The sequence below is a fragment of the Rhodnius prolixus genome, unplaced genomic scaffold (assembly GCF_049639745.1).
Source record: "Rhodnius prolixus isolate KJV_2025 unplaced genomic scaffold, Rpr scaffold_3, whole genome shotgun sequence".
In the NCBI taxonomy this organism is placed as follows: domain Eukaryota; kingdom Metazoa; phylum Arthropoda; class Insecta; order Hemiptera; family Reduviidae; genus Rhodnius; species Rhodnius prolixus.
Genome location: NW_027411603.1, coordinates 44327041 through 44347678, shown reverse-complemented (window position 1 = coordinate 44347678; position 20638 = coordinate 44327041). Strand labels below are relative to the sequence as shown.

At 29.7% G+C, this 20638-nt stretch overlaps 2 protein-coding genes across 4 annotated transcripts; one reads left to right on the top strand and one right to left on the bottom strand.

Annotated features, from left to right (window-relative positions):
- Positions 1-6979: 6979 nt before the first annotated feature.
- On the bottom strand, positions 6980-17272 carry GCC88 (GRIP and coiled-coil domain containing 88 kDa). The gene is made up of 12 exons (XM_074125775.1): positions 17137-17272; positions 15653-15798; positions 14563-14718; positions 13974-14119; positions 13567-13825; positions 12497-12661; positions 12217-12358; positions 11831-11972; positions 10225-10363; positions 9593-9796; positions 8881-9071; positions 6980-7309 (listed from the first exon to the last, which is right to left on the bottom strand). Exons 1-12 carry the CDS (start codon positions 17249-17251, stop codon positions 7117-7119), a joined length of 1998 nt encoding a protein of 665 aa, XP_073981876.1. The 5' UTR covers positions 17252-17272; the 3' UTR covers positions 6980-7116.
- Positions 17177-20136, top strand: LOC141453053 (probable oligoribonuclease). 3 transcript variants are annotated; one of them, XM_074125781.1, is made up of 6 exons: positions 17177-17316; positions 17954-18042; positions 18180-18341; positions 18523-18616; positions 18742-18868; positions 19922-20136. In XM_074125781.1, exons 2-6 carry the CDS (start codon positions 17977-17979, stop codon positions 20031-20033), a joined length of 561 nt encoding a protein of 186 aa, XP_073981882.1. In that variant the 5' UTR covers positions 17177-17316; positions 17954-17976; the 3' UTR covers positions 20034-20136. The 3 variants fall into 3 exon arrangements, with proteins under 3 accessions (XP_073981882.1, XP_073981881.1, XP_073981879.1); XM_074125780.1 differs by lacking the exon at positions 17177-17316 and adding an exon at positions 17504-17866; XM_074125778.1 differs by lacking the exon at positions 17177-17316 and adding an exon at positions 17504-17870.
- The last annotated feature ends 502 nt before the right edge of the window (positions 20137-20638 follow it).

Genomic DNA, 20638 nt, shown 5'->3' with positions numbered 1-20638 from the left:
CTCCAGGTTTTTAATGTGTTTTTATTAATACATTCAATTATGGGGCACAGAAGCCAATTTTACTAGAGTGTGACAATATTTTAATTAGTTGATAAATGTTCTTTATTTAAATCCAAACAAAATATGGTGCCAGTTATGAGACTTATTTCTCAATATATAATAAAAAAAACATAGAATTTGCCTTTTGATTGATTTTTATTAAAATAAATTCTAAATATATATTATATATATTACACAAATGTTACTGTAACAACTTAATGACATACTAAAGATCTTCTTTTTCAATGGATATGGAAAATCTTCTATTTATCTTCATATAAAATATATCTTATTGAATCGTAGCATAAACAAAATAATGTTTTTCTTCGATAACATCGTCTTTTGAAAGACTACTGATCGCCCACACAGGAATAAAGCAGATGATCTAATGATTTAAAATTACTGATTTGTAAATTATTATACCTATAAAGTATAAATTCATCCATCTCCCAGATTTTTTTAAATGTAAATTCAACATAAGTTATAATTAATATTGTTCTGTTAAAAATATCCTAAAGGTCGATTACGACTAACAGACTATAATAATTGATAACTTCCTAAAACGACACAAATAGCGGAATAACTTTTAAAATGTGATTTTAAGTTCATATACTTCTATTTACAGAGTTATCAACTTGTTTTTTATTTTTCAGCATTTTATGAGGATATGCGGATTTCAGCTGCCCAGAGCTATTGCTGTACCTTAAATGCCACTGTTTCTAATAAAGGTTTTGCAGGTAATTATATATGTTATAATGTAAAACGACTAATACATTTTATTTTTTTTTAATAAATGTGTTTGCGTATTAATTCAATGTTCACTGTTTTTGATTTATTACAAATTCCTTACAGATATTTCTGGAACTACCTAATTTCTGGAATTTCTACCTAATTTGGCAGTGACTGTCACTAAGAAAGTGGAAAGATGAAGATATTTTTGGAACTAACGTAGGTAAGATATTTTTCGCACATGATTTCACTAAATTAATTGTTACTTTAAATGATGATACGTATGGAATTACCAATTGAACTGCGATGAAAACACTAGGCTAATATCTGAAATAATGTTTTTGAAAATATAATGGTAGGTGGTGTATTTATATTCGATTTTCTCAGTTTTTGAAATTCATTTCAGATGTTTCTGGAACTACTTACTTACTTTGGCTGGCAATGTCTGTCACTAAGAAAGTGGAAAGATGAAGATATTTTTGGAAGTAATGTAAGTAAGATATTTTTCGCACATGATTTCACTAAATTAATTGTAACTTTAAATGATGATACGTATGGAATTACCAATTGTACTGCGATGAAAACACTAGGCTAATATCTGAAATAATGTTTTTGAAAATATAATGGTATGTAGATGTATTTATATTCGATTTTCTCAGTTTTTGTGAAACTCATTTCAGATGTTTTTGGAACTACCTAATTTGGCAGTGACTGTCACTAAGAAAGTGGAAAGATCAAGATATTTTTTAAGTAACGGAGGTAAGATATTTTTCGCACATGATTTCACTAAATTAATTGTTACTTTAAATGATGATACGTATGGAATTACCAATTGAACTGCGATGAAAACACTAGGCTAATATCTGAAATAATGTTTTTGAAAATATAATGGTATGTAGATGTATTTATATTCGATTTTCTCAGTTTTTGTGAAACTCATTTCAGATGTTTTTGGAACTACCTAATTTGGCAGTGACTGTCACTAAGAAAGTGGAAAGATCAAGATATTTTTTAAGTAACGGAGGTAAGATATTTTTCGCACATGATTTCACTAAATTAATTGTTACTTTAAATGATGATACGTATGGAATTACCAATTGAACTGCGATGAAAACACTAGGCTAATATCTGAAATAATGTTTTTGAAAATATAATGGTATGTAGATGTATTTATATTCGATTTTCTCAGTTTTTGTGAAACTCATTTCAGATGTTTTTGGAACTACCTAATTTGGCAGTGACTGTCACTAAGAAAGTGGAAAGATCAAGATATTTTTTAAGTAACGGAGGTAAGATATTTTTCGCACATGATTTCACTAAATTAATTGTTACTTTAAATGATGATACGTATGGAATTACCAATTGAACTGCGATGAAAACACTAGGCTAATATCTGAAATAATGTTTTTGAAAATATAATGGTATGTAGATGTATTTATATTCGATTTTCTCAGTTTTTGTGAAACTCATTTCAGATGTTTTTGGAACTACCTAATTTGGCAGTGACTGTCACTAAGAAAGTGGAAAGATCAAGATATTTTTTAAGTAACGGAGGTAAGATATTTTTCGCACATGATTTCACTAAATTAATTGTTACTTTAAATGATGATACGTATGGAATTACCAATTGAACTGCGATGAAAACACTAGGCTAATATCTGAAATAATGTTTTTGAAAATATAATGGTATGTAGATGTATTTATATTCGATTTTCTCAGTTTTTGTGAAACTCATTTCAGATGTTTTTGGAACTACCTAATTTGGCAGTGACTGTCACTAAGAAAGTGGAAAGATCAAGATATTTTTTAAGTAACGGAGGTAAGATATTTTTCGCACATGATTTCACTAAATTAATTGTTACTTTAAATGATGATACGTATGGAATTACCAATTGAACTGCGATGAAAACACTAGGCTAATATCTGAAATAATGTTTTTGAAAATATAATGGTATGTAGATGTATTTATATTCGATTTTCTCAGTTTTTGTGAAACTCATTTCAGATGTTTTTGGAACTACCTAATTTGGCAGTGACTGTCACTAAGAAAGTGGAAAGATCAAGATATTTTTTAAGTAACGGAGGTAAGATATTTTTCGCACATGATTTCACTAAATTAATTGTTACTTTAAATGATGATACGTATGGAATTACCAATTGAACTGCGATGAAAACACTAGGCTAATATCTGAAATAATGTTTTTGAAAATATAATGGTATGTAGATGTATTTATATTCGATTTTCTCAGTTTTTGTGAAACTCATTTCAGATGTTTTTGGAACTACCTAATTTGGCAGTGACTGTCACTAAGAAAGTGGAAAGATCAAGATATTTTTTAAGTAACGGAGGTAAGATATTTTTCGCACATGATTTCACTAAATTAATTGTTACTTTAAATGATGATACGTATGGAATTACCAATTGAACTGCGATGAAAACACTAGGCTAATATCTGAAATAATGTTTTTGAAAATATAATGGTAGGTGGTGTATTTATATTCGATTTTCTCAGTTTTTGAAATTCATTTCAGATGTTTCTGGAACTACTTACTTACTTTGGCTGGCAATGTCTGTCACTAAGAAAGTGGAAAGATGAAGATATTTTTGGAAGTAATGTAAGTAAGATATTTTTCGCACATGATTTCACTAAATTAATTGTAACTTTAAATGATGATACGTATGGAATTACCAATTGTACTGCGATGAAAACACTAGGCTAATATCTGAAATAATGTTTTTGAAAATATAATGGTATGTAGATGTATTTATATTCGATTTTCTCAGTTTTTGTGAAACTCATTTCAGATGTTTTTGGAACTACCTAATTTGGCAGTGACTGTCACTAAGAAAGTGGAAAGATCAAGATATTTTTTAAGTAACGGAGGTAAGATATTTTTCGCACATGATTTCACTAAATTAATTGTTACTTTAAATGATGATACGTATGGAATTACCAATTGAACTGCGATGAAAACACTAGGCTAATATCTGAAATAATGTTTTTGAAAATATAATGGTATGTAGATGTATTTATATTCGATTTTCTCAGTTTTTGTGAAACTCATTTCAGATGTTTTTGGAACTACCTAATTTGGCAGTGACTGTCACTAAGAAAGTGGAAAGATCAAGATATTTTTTAAGTAACGGAGGTAAGATATTTTTCGCACATGATTTCACTAAATTAATTGTTACTTTAAATGATGATACGTATGGAATTACCAATTGAACTGCGATGAAAACACTAGGCTAATATCTGAAATAATGTTTTTGAAAATATAATGGTATGTAGATGTATTTATATTCGATTTTCTCAGTTTTTGTGAAACTCATTTCAGATGTTTTTGGAACTACCTAATTTGGCAGTGACTGTCACTAAGAAAGTGGAAAGATCAAGATATTTTTTAAGTAACGGAGGTAAGATATTTTTCGCACATGATTTCACTAAATTAATTGTTACTTTAAATGATGATACGTATGGAATTACCAATTGAACTGCGATGAAAACACTAGGCTAATATCTGAAATAATGTTTTTGAAAATATAATGGTATGTAGATGTATTTATATTCGATTTTCTCAGTTTTTGTGAAACTCATTTCAGATGTTTTTGGAACTACCTAATTTGGCAGTGACTGTCACTAAGAAAGTGGAAAGATCAAGATATTTTTTAAGTAACGGAGGTAAGATATTTTTCGCACATGATTTCACTAAATTAATTGTTACTTTAAATGATGATACGTATGGAATTACCAATTGAACTGCGATGAAAACACTAGGCTAATATCTGAAATAATGTTTTTGAAAATATAATGGTATGTAGATGTATTTATATTCGATTTTCTCAGTTTTTGTGAAACTCATTTCAGATGTTTTTGGAACTACCTAATTTGGCAGTGACTGTCACTAAGAAAGTGGAAAGATCAAGATATTTTTTAAGTAATGGAGGTAAGATATTTTTCGCACATGATTTCACTAAATTAATTGTTACTTTAAATGATGATACGTATGGAATTACCAAGTGAACTGCGATGAAAACATTAGGCTAATATCTGAAATAATTTTATTGAAAATATATTAGCATTATAAATTCGATTTCCTTAATATTTTTGAAAATAATTTCAGATTTTGTTCAACATGCATAATTTGCAAGTCGCTGTAACTAAGAAAGCGAATAGAAAAATAGATATTTTTGGAAGTAACTTAGGTAAGACATTTTTTCTTAATTGTTTTAACCAAATTACTAATTCAAATGGTGGTACATGTGGAATTACGAACTGAACTGTAATTAGAACATGAGGCTAATATCTGAAATGTTATTGAAAGTAATATTTAAATTCAATTTTATATTTCATGGAGGGTAGTTAATGTTCATTGTAATATTGGGGAATATCTGACCATTTACATTTTCGATCTTTTAATTCAAAATTTTTCATTCTAGTTTTAAGCCAAATTATCAGACGCATGCCTGATTTAGTTCAGTACCAATGGATTTCATACATTTTTTTGTTTTATGAGTGCAATTTGTTTGTAAGCTATATTCTGCTGATCCGACAAATACCTTCAAATTGTGTTAAAAACAAAGTAGAATTCTCTTTAACATAGATCACCTCCGAAAGGTTAGGAAACAATTAACGTGCTACGCTAAATAGCGATACTTTTTCAAATGATACTGTTTCCGAATATCTATCTTCTTAATTTTGAGGATTTAAATAACACGGCAATTTTTTTTTATCTCTTGTCACATTCAACACAGTTCGTTATGGTCCATGTTCATCACCAATCTGAATTGTCTGAAACTGGCGTTACAATCGCAATTTAAAAAAATATATAAATGTAGTTATAACTTGTTTTCTTTTTTAGAAAATTGGACTTTTTAATTTGAGAAGAAATTTGGATATAAAAGAAGACTGCAATCAATGTTTTTGTACACAAAAATAATTTTTATTTTTATTTACATGCTGGAAATGCTTTGATTACATGTGTAGAGGAAAATATTTATTTAAAAAAGCTTAATTTTCAAAATATATTGTAAGCTTTCAATAAAATCACAGCTCATTTGAGTCTTTTTAAATATATATATAGTTTGTTTTCCTTGTTGAAGGCTATATAAATACATATACAGATTAAAAAACAACGTACTCTGCCCAGTGTTCCGTTTGGGTTAATATACTCGTACTATTTCTCCCTCCCTTCTAGTACGTCATACACTTTTCTCTTTTTAGAAGAACTATTCAACAGTCATTTTCAGAATATTTGCGTCATTAGAGGAGCAGATGGTTTTTAATTTCTACGAAAAAAGTTTTAAGCGAAACTAGGAAGTACAAATAAAGATTTTAGTGATTTCTCATTACAGACTGTCGTGCCCGTCAGTGAAGACCTGGGGAGTGCACTAACTAGATACGCATCTTTCAATTATAATAATCTATATTAATTTTGGTCTGTTTTTCACAAATTGGGATTGTTTGTGTGTGTGTCAATCATAAGTCAAAAGTAACAAATTTATTACTATCTTAATACATATAGGTATTTAGCAGAAAAAGCGTTGAAACCGTCGAGTAGGGTTAAAACTACACTAAGAGAATGGGATTAATTTGGCATTGAATTAAATGCGATAATTTCAGCAAAACAAAAGATTTTACAACTGCTAAAATTTATCATTAACATGGTAAAAATAAAAATTCTCATTGCATAAACTCAATTTTTGAGTTGTTAACTTACAGGAACATTATATCCAAATTATTAGTTTTTTTTTTGTTAAAATTAAAGTGAACAAAAATTTTAATAAGCAATCATTACCATTAGCATCAGCTGCGTTATTGTTAGACCTTTGTCAAGGCTAATTTGCGTGGACGTTCACGGTTGTGGTTCTCCACTGTCTTGCTTAATTAATTTTTTTAAAACTTTAAAATATATTTAATTTTTTAAAGCTTAATTTCATATTACCAACATTCAGAAGAGTGGTTTTAATGAAATGTTATTAGCAAAAAGAAGAAGCTTATTATATTTCTGTTCATAAAATAATAAAGGTAACGTATCAAATTGTATCAGGAAAGCCTAAAATACCATCGTGTTTAAATATTTGCCCAGTGTCTATGGTTCGTCAGCAATACATATCTGTTTATGTACATAAATTCCCCCCCAAAAAAGAAGCTTTTATCTTTATTTTTTATTTTAAAATTCAATATCTCCGTTACTTTTTCTTCCTTTGACGAAATTAAATGTGTCTCTGTAATATACTTGGAATGTGTATGAATTCTGAATAAACCATGGACCATGGATGTTTATTATTAATAAAGTAATACCAATGAAATTATTTTTTTTTTAAAATGTAAGATAAAATTTTTTTTTTTAGTTACTTGGTTTGAACCACCAACTGCTTTGTGTAATTTTCGATTTTTCTGCGTCAGTAAATTTTAATACTGCAGTTATAGCGTTCAGCATGTGACCTTTACTTCCTGAATCAGTAGAAAGTAAAAAACTTAGTACAACATTTTTCAAGTATTCTAAATTTGCTCCTTCTCTTGATTGACACTGCTCAAATCTGAAACAAATGAATATGAATTTGTCATATATATTTTCAAAAAAGAAACGGTTCGAAACGGTAAAAGATTTAAAAGAAAAGAAAAAGAGGGAGTTAAAGTAGCTCACGAAGATAAGATGAGAGTTCTGCCACTGCTGGCTTATAAATAAGTAAATGAATGTGTCCCTAAAATGAATTTAGATCTACTGGGCAATTATCATTCTAAGACTAAAGAAAATCGTAGTCATTTTCAGGAAAATCTGGTGACTTTCTCTTGCTCTTCAAACTCACAATTTCGAAAATATTTACTTCTTAATAACATTATACAGGTTTATAAAGAACACTTTCGAAGGAAGCGATAACCAACCTTTAAACTTTCTTTAAGATTGTTTATGGATACATGATTAAAAGGTCTATTCGTGTGCAATAGAAATGTCAAGTACAAAAAAAAATGGTTGGGTACAGTTTTCTAGAAATTAGAAATAAATGTTGAAAGTACTATCGGTTGTAGAATTTTTTTTTTCATTTATTTGATCATGTTCCAAACGAAATAAAAAGAAAACTCGTCCTTTTTAGCTTTTTTTTTTTTTTCGAATACAAAACCACTTTTTCAGATGCAGAGTAGGCGCCTAAAACTCATAATTAAAAATATACGTGCGCAATACTTACATACAATGAAAAAGACATTTAGTAAAATAGCACTTGTTTTTAAAAAAAAAATTAATCGCTCAGTGTGTTAGTGGGGACTGGAGCATAACCAAACCCTACAAGGTTGCAAGTTTCCTAAAGTTTGTTACTGATACTAAAAAAAAAACCTTCCGCAAATAATTTTCCAGTACCTTTTTTCAGACTGAAATCTGAAAAACAGTACTTCTGAAGGTAACTCAATTTCAAAAGTCGTATTCGATCATGATACTTCAATCTTGCCAGTAAAAGAAGGAAGTAAAACAAGTTCTTAAAAGCAGAGATAGGCACTGATTAAAAATACAATTTAATCATAAATTAAATTGATCAATTTTTTTTCTTGATCAATTAGTGACTAGGTTAAATAAGGTTTTCTAAACTTCCATTTAGGTACTGTAAGGATTTGCTACCTCTAAGTATTTAATTATTAACTTTCTACCCAAACTTCCAAGAAGAAAGAATATCAATATATCGGTAGTGCAGTTTTAGAGAAAGGTTTTTTCTGTAATTTACTATGTATTTGCCAAAAGGATTCATTTGAAGCTGATCTAAGAATGGTGTACTTAAGCTTAAATCTCAGTTTAGCTAATATTTTTTTCTTAATTAATAGTTTAGTTCAGAGGGAATGTGCCGCATCCTATTAACATTATTAATTTGATGAACTCTTCTTACTTTTTATTATGCAATTCTAAGTAACGATAAAATTCAATTAACATATATTGAAAGCAGAAGAATCCTGAAAACTTTCTTTTTCAACTTTTGATAAAAGGTAAAAGGTTCAATGCCAAAGCAATATTATTTTACTATCTGTTTGGCCTAACTTAAAAAAAGGGGTTGAAGTCACACCAAAAAAGAAAAAAATCAATTCTTTTTAAAGATAACGGTGTTGATTTCAGTATGATTAATACCTTTGAAGTTGGTGTTTGAGAAGTGACGAAAGATGCTGATCGTGTGCTGCAAGCTGCGACATTTCTCGCCTTACATCCCTCAGTTCGGCTTCCAGTTCTAATTTTGTTTTCCTCAGCCTTGAAAGTTCAACGTCTCGCCTTGCAACTTCTTCACTATAATGCAATACAACACCTTCTCCATCACTTCCAATCTAGCAATAGAAGAAATAGTTACAGTAGTTTTAGTACTATCGTAAAGAAAAGGTAGATAGGTATCTTTATTTAAGTAAAAGTTCCTGAATTTATAAATCGTATGGAAATAAAGGTAATATGAATTTGTAACTAAGAATCCTATTATAGAAATAAGGTGAGACATTGTAGACACACTAAATACCATATTATTAAAATGGGAAAGCCTTTTTTTTTTTATTTTTCATTGTTTTTAGCACTGTTGCAGAAACAGATTTAATATAGCTGAGTTTCAGATAAACAATCAGCTTCTAACTGTAGGCAGAAGAGTTGGTAACAAAAAAATTTTGAGGGCAAATATAGTTGCGTTCCTATTCGAATTAATTAAAAGCAACTAATTGTATTATTATATACTATCAATCTCGACGGAACAAAAAAAACCATGAGCAACGAATATTTTGTGAAAAATCCAAATAGGACATCTGCACAATTGGTATCTCTTTAAGCGGAGTAGAAGAAAGTAAATAAAAGAAAAGTTTTCTACCTTATCTGCAGAAAATTGTTTTGGTATCAGCGTGTTGAGGGAATCTTTCAACTCAGCGATTTCTTCATCTTTCTCCTTTACTAAATTCAGGGCCCTTTCCCGCTGTTTGGCCATCTGTGTTTCTAGTGTTAGGATATGACTTCTCCATAATGCTTCAGCTGCTGCTAATCTTTCTTTATGCCTACTTTTTTCTGACATCAAAACCTTTTAATAGTGAACAAAACAATGAAAGAGAAATAAAATAGTTTATTAAAACAGATTTGTGCAATAATATTAAATCCAATAGTTTCAACAATTTTTTTTTTTTTTATAACGAATCAGTTGTGGACCCAGACAGAAGAAAATCCATGTATGTTTTAAGATCCAAATTATAGAACTTTGGAAATAAACTTCAAAGGTTGAATCTGAAAGAAATCACTAATCCTACTTTAAGTTTATAGATTGAAAATACGTGTTTCCAGTTATTATTGCCTTTTTCTTTTGCAATATGATTCAGCAAAAAAATTAGGAAGATTTGGTTGGCGTTTATACTCTCACTTGAAATTTGCGAACAAACAGAATTTGAAATAAAATCCGCTTATACATAAAAATAAATTAATTTGAAGATTTTAATATAATTCAAAAATACCTACCTGATTACGATTTTCCAATTCTTTATTATGGGATTTTTCTAATCCATCGATCTGATTATGTAAATTATTAATTCTTTCTTTTAATTTCCTAATTTGGTCACATAATTCCTGTTCTCTGCTATTGTTCTCAACTCTATAACTGCGGTATAATCGCAAATAATTTCTCATTATTTTTGTAGCCACAATTAATAATAATAAATGTCAATATCACTTTTCTAACAAACTTTTATGATTATATGGAAAAACTACAACATATACAAAAATTATGTTGAAAGCTTAGTTAGGTCCTCCCTCAATAATGGATAATAACGCTGATTTCATCCACAGCAGTACGCTTGTTGATACTATTTTTGATCGATTTCGGTTTAGACCCAACATCAGAAAATGATTCACCAGTCTAGTGAAGAGACTCAAATCAAATATTTTTCTGTCTAACACTACAAGTTGGATAAAATCGGCGATATATAAAAAGTGTTGCAGTAGATAGCATAACATTTCAAGTATACAAATATTCATTTAAGTATTCTGTATTAATCACAGAAAACAGAATTTGATCGGAATAACACTTGCTTGCGTCATTTCAAGTCAATACCAAATTTAAAGAGAAAAATTGTAAAAACGTCAATTGCATCATGTTGCAAAAGCATTATGTTTCACTATCAATAAAACTGCAAGTGTATTATAAGATAACAAGATAAAAACAAACAAATGCAAACAATAACTATACATCTTTATCTGGATCGTCGGTTTACCAAGTATAAAACAACATTTCTGGGGCATCAACAAAAGAAATTTTGAAAAAAAAATTGTTCAAGAGATTCGCCCTTTCCGGCCAAATGATTTGCTGCACTTGATAATCGAAATTAATAGATATATTTTGCTTCCAAAAACTTAGGCAACAAAATTAATTCTCTCGAAAATTATTAGAGAGTAAAGCCCATACAATAATTTACAATAGTAGCACTTTACAAACAGATCCGTTTCACTAACCCTAAGATAATTATGATAGATTTTTAAATGCGCAGAAAGGGGTGAAATCTTAGTTAAGTTTTAAGAAATCTGGAGGTGTTAATTTAGAGAAAATCGTGATAAATATTTTTTTTAGAAATAAGTTCAAGAATTTTCCACTTATAACACATTATTTTCTTATCACATTATCTTCGATAATATTGCAAAGGTGATAATAAGTCCGAGTGTTACCAGGAAAACGACCTCTTTCCCCAAACTGTGATAAAATTTATTTTCATTTCAAATGTAATCTGTACAATAGGAAAATGTGCAATTCAAAGAAAATCATAGGAATCACGTTTGAGAAAATTTCCAAAAATTGGAAACTATTTGTTAATGGAAACTTTCGGTGGAAGAATTTTAATGGTTATCTTCGGATCAGTATCCGTTAAATACCCAAGCGTACTATTACATGATAATTTACTTAACGTAAATTACATTATGTACTTCTGCGATTTTGAAGAGAGAGGAAACCTGGTTCAAACATATATATAGGCAAACACACCATTTTCCAAAAACTATTTTTTTTTTTGGATTTAGGAAATCAAGATAAATGAGTTTCAAATTATAACCAAATAAAAAATACTTTAAAAAGCACCTTGGTGAATTAGGCCTCTGGGCGAATTCAACTTGCTTTTTATAAGATTCAAACTGATCTTTAAGTTGTTCAAATTCCTCTTGACACTGCTTATGAACTTCTATTGCATTACTATTGTCTTGAATGATTTCACTCAATAGAGCTGAAAACGAAATGTCATTTATATAAATGTAATTTTTTAGTCTCATGAAATAATAATAAGTGAATGAGGAGAAAAATAGTTATTATTATGAAAGAAATATAATATGATTCTAAGATGGACGTAGAACTCAAATAGATATGACAGTACACGAAAACTGAATGTTTTTTAAAAAGAATATATTTTTATTATCTTTGTAATCACTTAATTCGGTAAATAAAGTACTGAAAGCAGCTCAAACCTGTACCTTTTATATCAACAGATTTTTCAGATGTTAGGTTTGTTGCACCCATTAAATTTTTAATATGTCGTACTTTAGATATGAGATCATCCATATTTGAATCTGACTTTTCTTCACCATGCTCCATCTCAAGTTGAATCAATCTTTCCTGAAGATAAATTTAATTTAAATAATTATACCATATACATATCATTTATACATACGATGGTTTTGCTTGTTTTTTGTTTTTATTAAATTGAATATTCTAAAGCTTTTTTTTTTTCGTAAGCTAGTCTCAATTATTTACCTTTAATTTATCAATAGCAATTTGGTCACTTTGTCTAAGTCGATCGTAAATACCAATAGTCTGCGACAGTTCAGCAACTCTTGCCTCCAAATTTACAACTCTTTCTTCATGTGCTGCAGCCAATCTACGTGATTTCTCCTCAGCTTCTTGAATTTTTTCTTGTTCCTGTTTCATGCGTGAATATAATAAAAATTTATTTTTTTTCCACAAAATTTTCCACGCAAATCATACACACATCTTAGGGTGCACTTTAAGTATTTAAGGGGAGAAAAATGCGAGCGGTAATGAAATTAAAAGCAGAGTAACGGCTGCTAATATTTGGAGCACTTCAGAAAGTGAAACTGGCAAGAATGGTTAAATGGATATTCAACCTTAAGTGAAGAAGAGGAATATAGAACAAGAACTGAAAAAATAGTGAATCGATGGAACCAGACCAAGTTCAGGAGCTAGGAATGGATAAAAACTAAGTGGATTAAGCGGATAGAGTTTTTAGACAGGAAGATTGTAATAGTCAATTGAGAATGGAGATAGGCTGATTAGATCCTCCGGGCAATGCTAGTACAAAAGGAAGACGGAGTCTCCGACGGCTTGTTCCTTGGTCCTGTTCAAGGGAAGTGGTAGTAGGAAAGAAAGCGACCTTGAGAGAGGAATGGGTAAAGACCAAGGTATTGTGTGGATCGAAAAAATAACATCAACATCTGTAGATTTCTTACTAATCGACAATGTCTGAAAAAGTATTGGCCTATGAAAGTTAAGTTTTCACCTTAATAAGAACTGTGGAAGATTCCATTGCAAATTCTTATCGTATATTATTACGATAATATATTATATGTACAAAAGAGAAGTTTGTAGCAGTTTATTAGTTTGTAGTAAGAAGTAGTTCAGTTAATACAGGGATGTTCCCTGTACTGATAGAATTTGTGTCGGCCCAAGAATACTTCTCTGTCGTACACCTTTGTTTGAGGAGAGAACTGCAGAATATCTCCCACAACTTACAGAAAATAAAATATAATTTTAAACAATAGATTATTTTCATTTTATTTTTTGCCTTAATAAGTGATATTCTTTACCTTAATCGATGACTGAATATGCTGTTTTTTTAATTCTGATAACTCTTGTTGCAATTTCAATGCAGTAGCCCCAGAGTTTTGATTATTAAATTTTAATTTTTCTTTATGTTCATCTAGTTGAGCCTTTAAATCACTATTCTCTTTCTTAGCCTGCTGTAGGGATAACTGAGATGAACGTAATTCAGATTTCAAATTTTCAATGGTTCCTTCTGTTTTTTCCCTTTTAGATCTCTCTTCGGAAACAACTTTTTGAAGCTCTCTATTTCAGAAACGAAATATGAACAAACTAAAAGAAATAAAAGAAGTTTTTAAGACCGGCTTCAATCAAGATTAAGTTTGAAGACGATCTTAATCAGGTTTGTTATTTCAATTTGTTTTAATTTTTGTAATTCCAAATAATCATTTACCTAATCATGACACCATGATCATTATGCTCCATTTCTCTTTGATGACGTTCTATAATTAACTTAGATTTAAAATTTTCCATTTCAGAGAGGTGGGCTCTTGTCTCATGCTCCAGTTGCTGTTGCAATTCTTTGATAGTATTTTCAAACTACGCATGAATTATATAAATTATATATTTATTAATTAATTGTTACTTACATTTTTTTATTTTTTTTATTTTAAGGACATTGTCACTAGGAGCTTTTTTCAGTGCAGACAACACTACTCATCACCGAACGTTGAGAAGCTCTTAGGAAGAGAAAATTTAAGGGATCAGCAGCTGGATTTATAACTATTTATTAATTTGCATTGTGAATAAAAAATTAAAAACTAGTAATCCTTTTTGATCCTTTAAATGTGGCATGAGATGAAATAGATTTTATGTATCAGATGTTCATCCCATATCTCATGTTTTTCTTTACTATTTCAAGTTAGTACGTAGTTCCAATAATCTCTAGAACCTCAAATTTTTACTAAAAGCTTTCATAAACTAATAGTATGTAGTAGTGCCAGCTTTCCCCGAAACATAAATTTTGTAAACAGAAAGATTACCTGCAATTTTTCAGCACGCAATTGTTTCTTATCAGCTTGAAATGCAGCTTCCATTTTGGACTTTTCCTCGCTTAATGTCGCTAAAGAATTCATTAGAGTAGACAACTTCGACGTTTCTTCGTCAGTTGTCTGATTTGCACATGATTCAACTTCTGTCTGAAATTTGTCAAATATGTTGATTAAAAAACTAGTAATACGATATACATTCTATATATATATATATAAACATATATGTAATATGCCTATATATATATATATATATATATATGTAATATGCCTATTTACCTATTTTTTCAGGAGAGCTTTACGTCCAACTACCAAATAAGGCGCCGTAGACGGAGGCAGTAAGCAAATGTACTTTAATTCAAATTCATTTTATTAACCACTAAATAAAATCCAAGGCTTAGACCGGGAACCGAACCTAGCACCGCAATCACATTAGCTTTACGAGCCTCACCTCTAACATTACGTCTACCGTGGCGCCTATTATATATATTTAAAGATTTCGAATCAACTGCTTATGTTACCATATCGCATAATGTTCTATGGAAAGTTGAAGAACTTGAATTTAAGAACACACATCTGTTCTAGAAGCATTTGTGTGTGAATAAATCTTTTAGATAAGTAGTCTCTGGAACTTGATATTTCGTAAGATAACACGATCAACTTTTTCCTTTTTGTTTTGTTTATTCCTAATAAAAGATCCTTCAGGTTTCTGTTATTTTATGTGAAACTTTTAGTAATAATAATAACTAATTTGATTTAAGAGGTAACTGGAAACGTTAGATACAATTTCAAACTGCGTTATTCACTCCCTCACGGCAGGGAAGTTCTAGCAGACAAATTAAATATTAGCCAAAGGCGCAGTTATGACACTCATCAATTATATTTAAATATAACATTCAATAAAACGCTCTGTAAAAATTCTTTGCAAATTTATCATAATAGCACTGTTATTCTTGTGTTCTGAAAGCCACTTTATTTATACGTTAAACATTTTAAAAAATATTTGAAAAAAGGGGTGGTTTACTTCCTACGTTTTTATAACTGTTAGAAGTAATTTTAAATTTTGAAAAGCCATTGTAATTACTTTCTCAGCGGCTGAAGAAGTTGTATCTTGGCTAGAGGTGGAAGTTTCATCTTCCGATTTCTTCGATTTAGACTGTGAAATGGACTTTAAACTTGATTCTAAAATTTCTTTTTCCTTCAATAAACATTTATGAGCTGCTACGAGATCTAAAACATAAATATATATATTTTTTTTTAGTAGATTATGCTTGCAAACTTCAAAAAAAAAAAAAAACTATGTACTTGTGGATAATGAATATTTCATCTTGTTCAAGACATTTGTTGGAGTTTGGAATTAAAAGAAGATAAGGATCAGGATCTTTGGTCAGAACAGTTTCACGATAAAGGAGCTTGGACGCTTTCCCATGAAATTACTGGTCCGGCAGGTGCGAATCATCTCTTGTCAGTTCATGGATCTCAAGTTATCTGTAGATAAAATAGAAGTCTGTCCTTTCTCAAGCATAAATCATAAAGTTGGTCCCATCAGAGAAACTTGACCGTTTCAATAAGACCCAGATGTCTCGCTACCACATGCATCACACAAAGACGTCAATCAATAGCTAGATTATACTTGCTCCGAAAAATGGAAAAAGATGCCTCATTAAAATTGAAAATTAATGTAGAAAGCAGGAGGCTTCCATGAAAGCTTATATCATCGACCACGAATAATTTCTAATGCAAGCTACCTGTCGACTAGGCAGTGAGAACTCGGCACTAAATTTTGGGATAAGTTTGAGTATCTTTATCAGGCGAGGATGAGTTAAAAAAAGTGAATGAGGATTAAAAGAAATTCACAGCAGGTACTTTTGCACACCTTACTTCAATAAACTACTCTCTTTTCAACGTTGTTAGTTCGGTAAATGAGATGGTGCCACAGCAACCAAGTAAGTGTAGTGGCCTTGGACCAAATGAGACGCTGAGGTAGAGTTAAAAAAAAGGCGTTTCTTTTGGAAACCACCACAATTATCAGGAAAGTTATGCAGTTTTATTTATACATATCAGTGTATATACGCTAATGTGCATTTTCCATTGAATTCACTTTGATCTCTAACAAAAATCTGTATTCTCAATAAAATGCAACTTATTTATCCGTGCAGAGGTTCAAACTTACTCAAGTTCAATTGTAATAGTGTGAGACTTTTTACGTAATAATAATCTGACAGTTTCCATATGATGAGAAGAGATTCACACGTTATAAGTTAATGTAATAAGTTAATTTTAGTTAACTTAAGCTCGCAACCTCATACTCTTCATATACAAACACTAATCGCAACATAATTAAAGAGTATTAACAACTTCAATTGTGTTTAAAATACTTCGCTATTGAGATAACTACATTTACAAAAATGTACTTATAGAAAAATACTTGGGTCAATAAAAAATTAAACTGTACTTTTTTCCGATGTCCACAGTTGAAAATAGAAAAAATATTATTTGTATTATTTTTAACAAGTTATAAACAAAAAATATGCCTCAATTCAAAATATTTATTGAGAAAAATATTACCTGCCAATCTTGATTTATATCTTGCCAGCTCTGATTGTTGCTTGACGACAGTGTCCTGCAATTCTTTTTTTGAATATTTTTCCATAGTTGTTAAGTTTTTAAGATGTGAAAACATTACATTTCCGAAAATTTCAAGGATTTGAATAAGCCTTGCATAAATTTTCCATTGGACTTGCTATTGTAAGTTTATTTTATATTTTTCAATATTCATCTAAACTATCGAAAAGTTAATTTATAGAATTTAAAGTTAAGAGTAAATACATTTCAATGAAAACTAAAATCTTAAAATATGTAATCTAATCGCATGTTCGTGTGTTTTCATATTGGTGAAAGGGAAGGTTATTATAATGACATATCTTATCTTTAGGTTAGGACTCCACCTCACGACGGTATCCATTATAAGTATAACCATCACCCAAGCTTTCTATCATATTGCTGATGACTAGGTTACCAATATTTGGTTAATTTTTGTAATTGAGGCAAAATTGATTCAAGTTTATATTGTGAACATTGGACTTTTGGTCCCTGTGGTAATGACGTTAGTTAGAAGTTGTTCGCCGTAAGGTACTATGAGTTTTTAGGTTGAAAAAGTTAACTTTCTATTTCTATGAAAGTATCCAGCAAGTCTACATTTAGTTAAATTTTCATTTATGGCAGAACGAGGCAGATGAAATTAGTACAATTTATTGAAAAGTCTCTAGGATTTATAAAACAAAGTATTCTTCCCATTGTAGGTAATTCTGAATTTTTATATTGCATATTTCTTTGTAATTTCTATTTTTTTGAGTCGTACTAATGACATATTCACAAATAACAGGTGTATCAAAGATTAAGGACGAAATGTACACTAACAGACATTTTACTAGAACTCAAGAGTCTGAAAGAATTATTTGGGTTGATATGGAGGTGAGCTTTTATTAGAATTATACAATTAAAACAAATTATATATTTTTCTTATTTTTAAAATACAGATTATTATTTAAGTTGTTTTATCACTTTGGTTTTTTTAATTACCCTTTTAAAATAAAAAAATGTAATCGCAGATGACTGGACTAGATCCAGAAACTTGTCACATCTTAGAAGTGGCATGCATCATAACCGACCAGCATTTAAATACAGTTGCAGAAGGTCCCAATTTAATCTTACATCAATCTGACAGTGTTCTTTTGAATATGAACGAATGGAGTTGGAAACATCATACCCAGGTAAACAGTTGCCTATTTATTTTTAAATTTACTCTATTTTTTCGAGTACGAGAGTAACGGATTGTGTCATGAAAATTCTTTATTCGGCGGTAAATCTTTTTAGAATTGTTATTTTATAAATAATTTTATTTGTTAGTGTAGTTCACATTCTGTTTTACATTTTCTTTTTCATCATTTGTAGTCTGGACTTCTTAAAGCTTCGAGGGAAAGTAAAGTCACTCTGGAGGATGCAGAAAGCCAGTTAATGAACTTCGTTAAGAGATACACTCCTCCAGGTAAAATATTATTAATATTTTAGGAGATCTGCCAATTAGTTACCGCAAACAGGAAGATTTAATTATTAATAGAAATCACTATTTATCAATATATTATTTATTTATTTTGTTTAAATCTTTGGCAGGAAGGTGTCCTCTTGGCGGAAGTTCTGTTTATATGGATAAGCTGTTTCTACTTAAATATATGCCTACATTTGCTAACTATTTGCACTACAGAATAATTGATGTTTCAACAGTCAAAGAATTGGCTAGGTAATTTTAACTTATAACATTTTATATTGCTAAATAAAATATACCCAATTTTTATATTTCACTTTGAAATTGACCTACTAAGGCAAGTAGCGAAGTTCTAGGACGTGACCACAAATGGCTTTGCCATCAATGAAATTTTGTTTTTGTTATGTCGTTACACTTTCGCAAATTCGTTCGCTAACCGCCAACATGATCAGCCGAATAGTTTTCTTTTTATGGCTTTTTAAAGTTGACATTTTGTGTGTATTTAACGAAACTGGAATATCGTGCAGGTATATCCACTGTGTTTGGATAGTTTATAGGCAAAATGGCATGAAATTTATCCAAAAATGGCATAGGTTTATGAGATATCTATTTCTTCATTTTCACAAGAAATTGATTTAGCAATTATCAATTCTTGAGGTTCGGAGTTAATGTGGGCCGTTGGCCGATTTAACTTTTTTCACATGTTTTATTCTAAGGAAGGAAATTGTTCTTAGACATGAGTGGGTTAATTGAGCTCTACTCCGCAGAAAACACTTAACAATCCTTATTGAAAGTGCCCTCAGCCGAAGCTTTTGGGACGTTAAAAATTTATGTATGTTACAATCGAAAGTCTTCAGTTGGTGCTGTTATAAATTTACTCTCCATCCAAAAAATATTTTTTTGAAGGTCACCAAAGGGTGTTCTAAAAATTAGGCAACAAAGATTTGAATGATAGTCTCAGACGAAAACCCTTCTCGTAATTACAATTGCCACCCATCACTCACTTATTTGTAATATTAAATATAAAAGAGAATAATATAATTTAGAATTGAAAGTGAAAAGCGAATGAAGTGGTAGCCTACTTTTCTCGCAATAATGTATCTCATCTTTAGAGATAGTTATGGCTAAATAGAGGAAGAGGATGGAGAATAGTTAATTATTTAGACGCCAATTTAAGATTATTACTTCTTTTATTCTCAAAATAAAGGACTATAATTACAATGTTTTTATGAAGTTTTGTAATTATAAGCTAAGAAGTTAAATTTATTAAAAACAAACTCTCTTTAAAAGTTTATTTTTATTTATTAGGAGGTGGTATTCAATTGAAGGTCCGAAGAAGGTGATGAAACATAGAGCTTTGGAAGACATTAAGGAGAGCATAAATGAGTTAAAATATTATAAAAGATGCCTTTTCAGATAATGAATGTTTTGTAAAACCAAATATTTTGTGATAACCTTCAATTTATTGAAGATAATGAGGAAAAGAATTATTCAAATATATAAATCGTTCAATCCTCTTCAAATATTTTTTCCTTTTTTTCCCCCCGACGACATTTATCTTAGATATGATTTTCTTGTTATTGGGGCCTTTTATTTTAATTCAGGTAGCTTACACTTAATATATCAAACTAAATAAATATCGTAGCCTAAAATTCCTCTAAGCTAGATTATTTATGTAAAGTTGAAGTGAAGAATTTAATTTTGAGGAAAAACAATTGAAAAACTATATTTGTCTGGCTAAACTGTAAATGTTAATGTCACATTTAAATGAAAATGTACTTAATGCATTTTAAATCAAAATTGGTTATTTGTCCATATTAAATGTATAAACATAACTTATGGCATGGTTCTTCGCAAAAAATGTCTTTTTTTGGAATACTATTGTTTAAAATAAATTATTTTTTTTTACACGATTAAATTCTGGATTTTTATTTTTTATTATTTAACTTATCCAAAATTAACATGAAGAAAAAATGGAAGTTGCAGACGTGAATAAATTGGAATTCTCTATGAATATAATTTTTC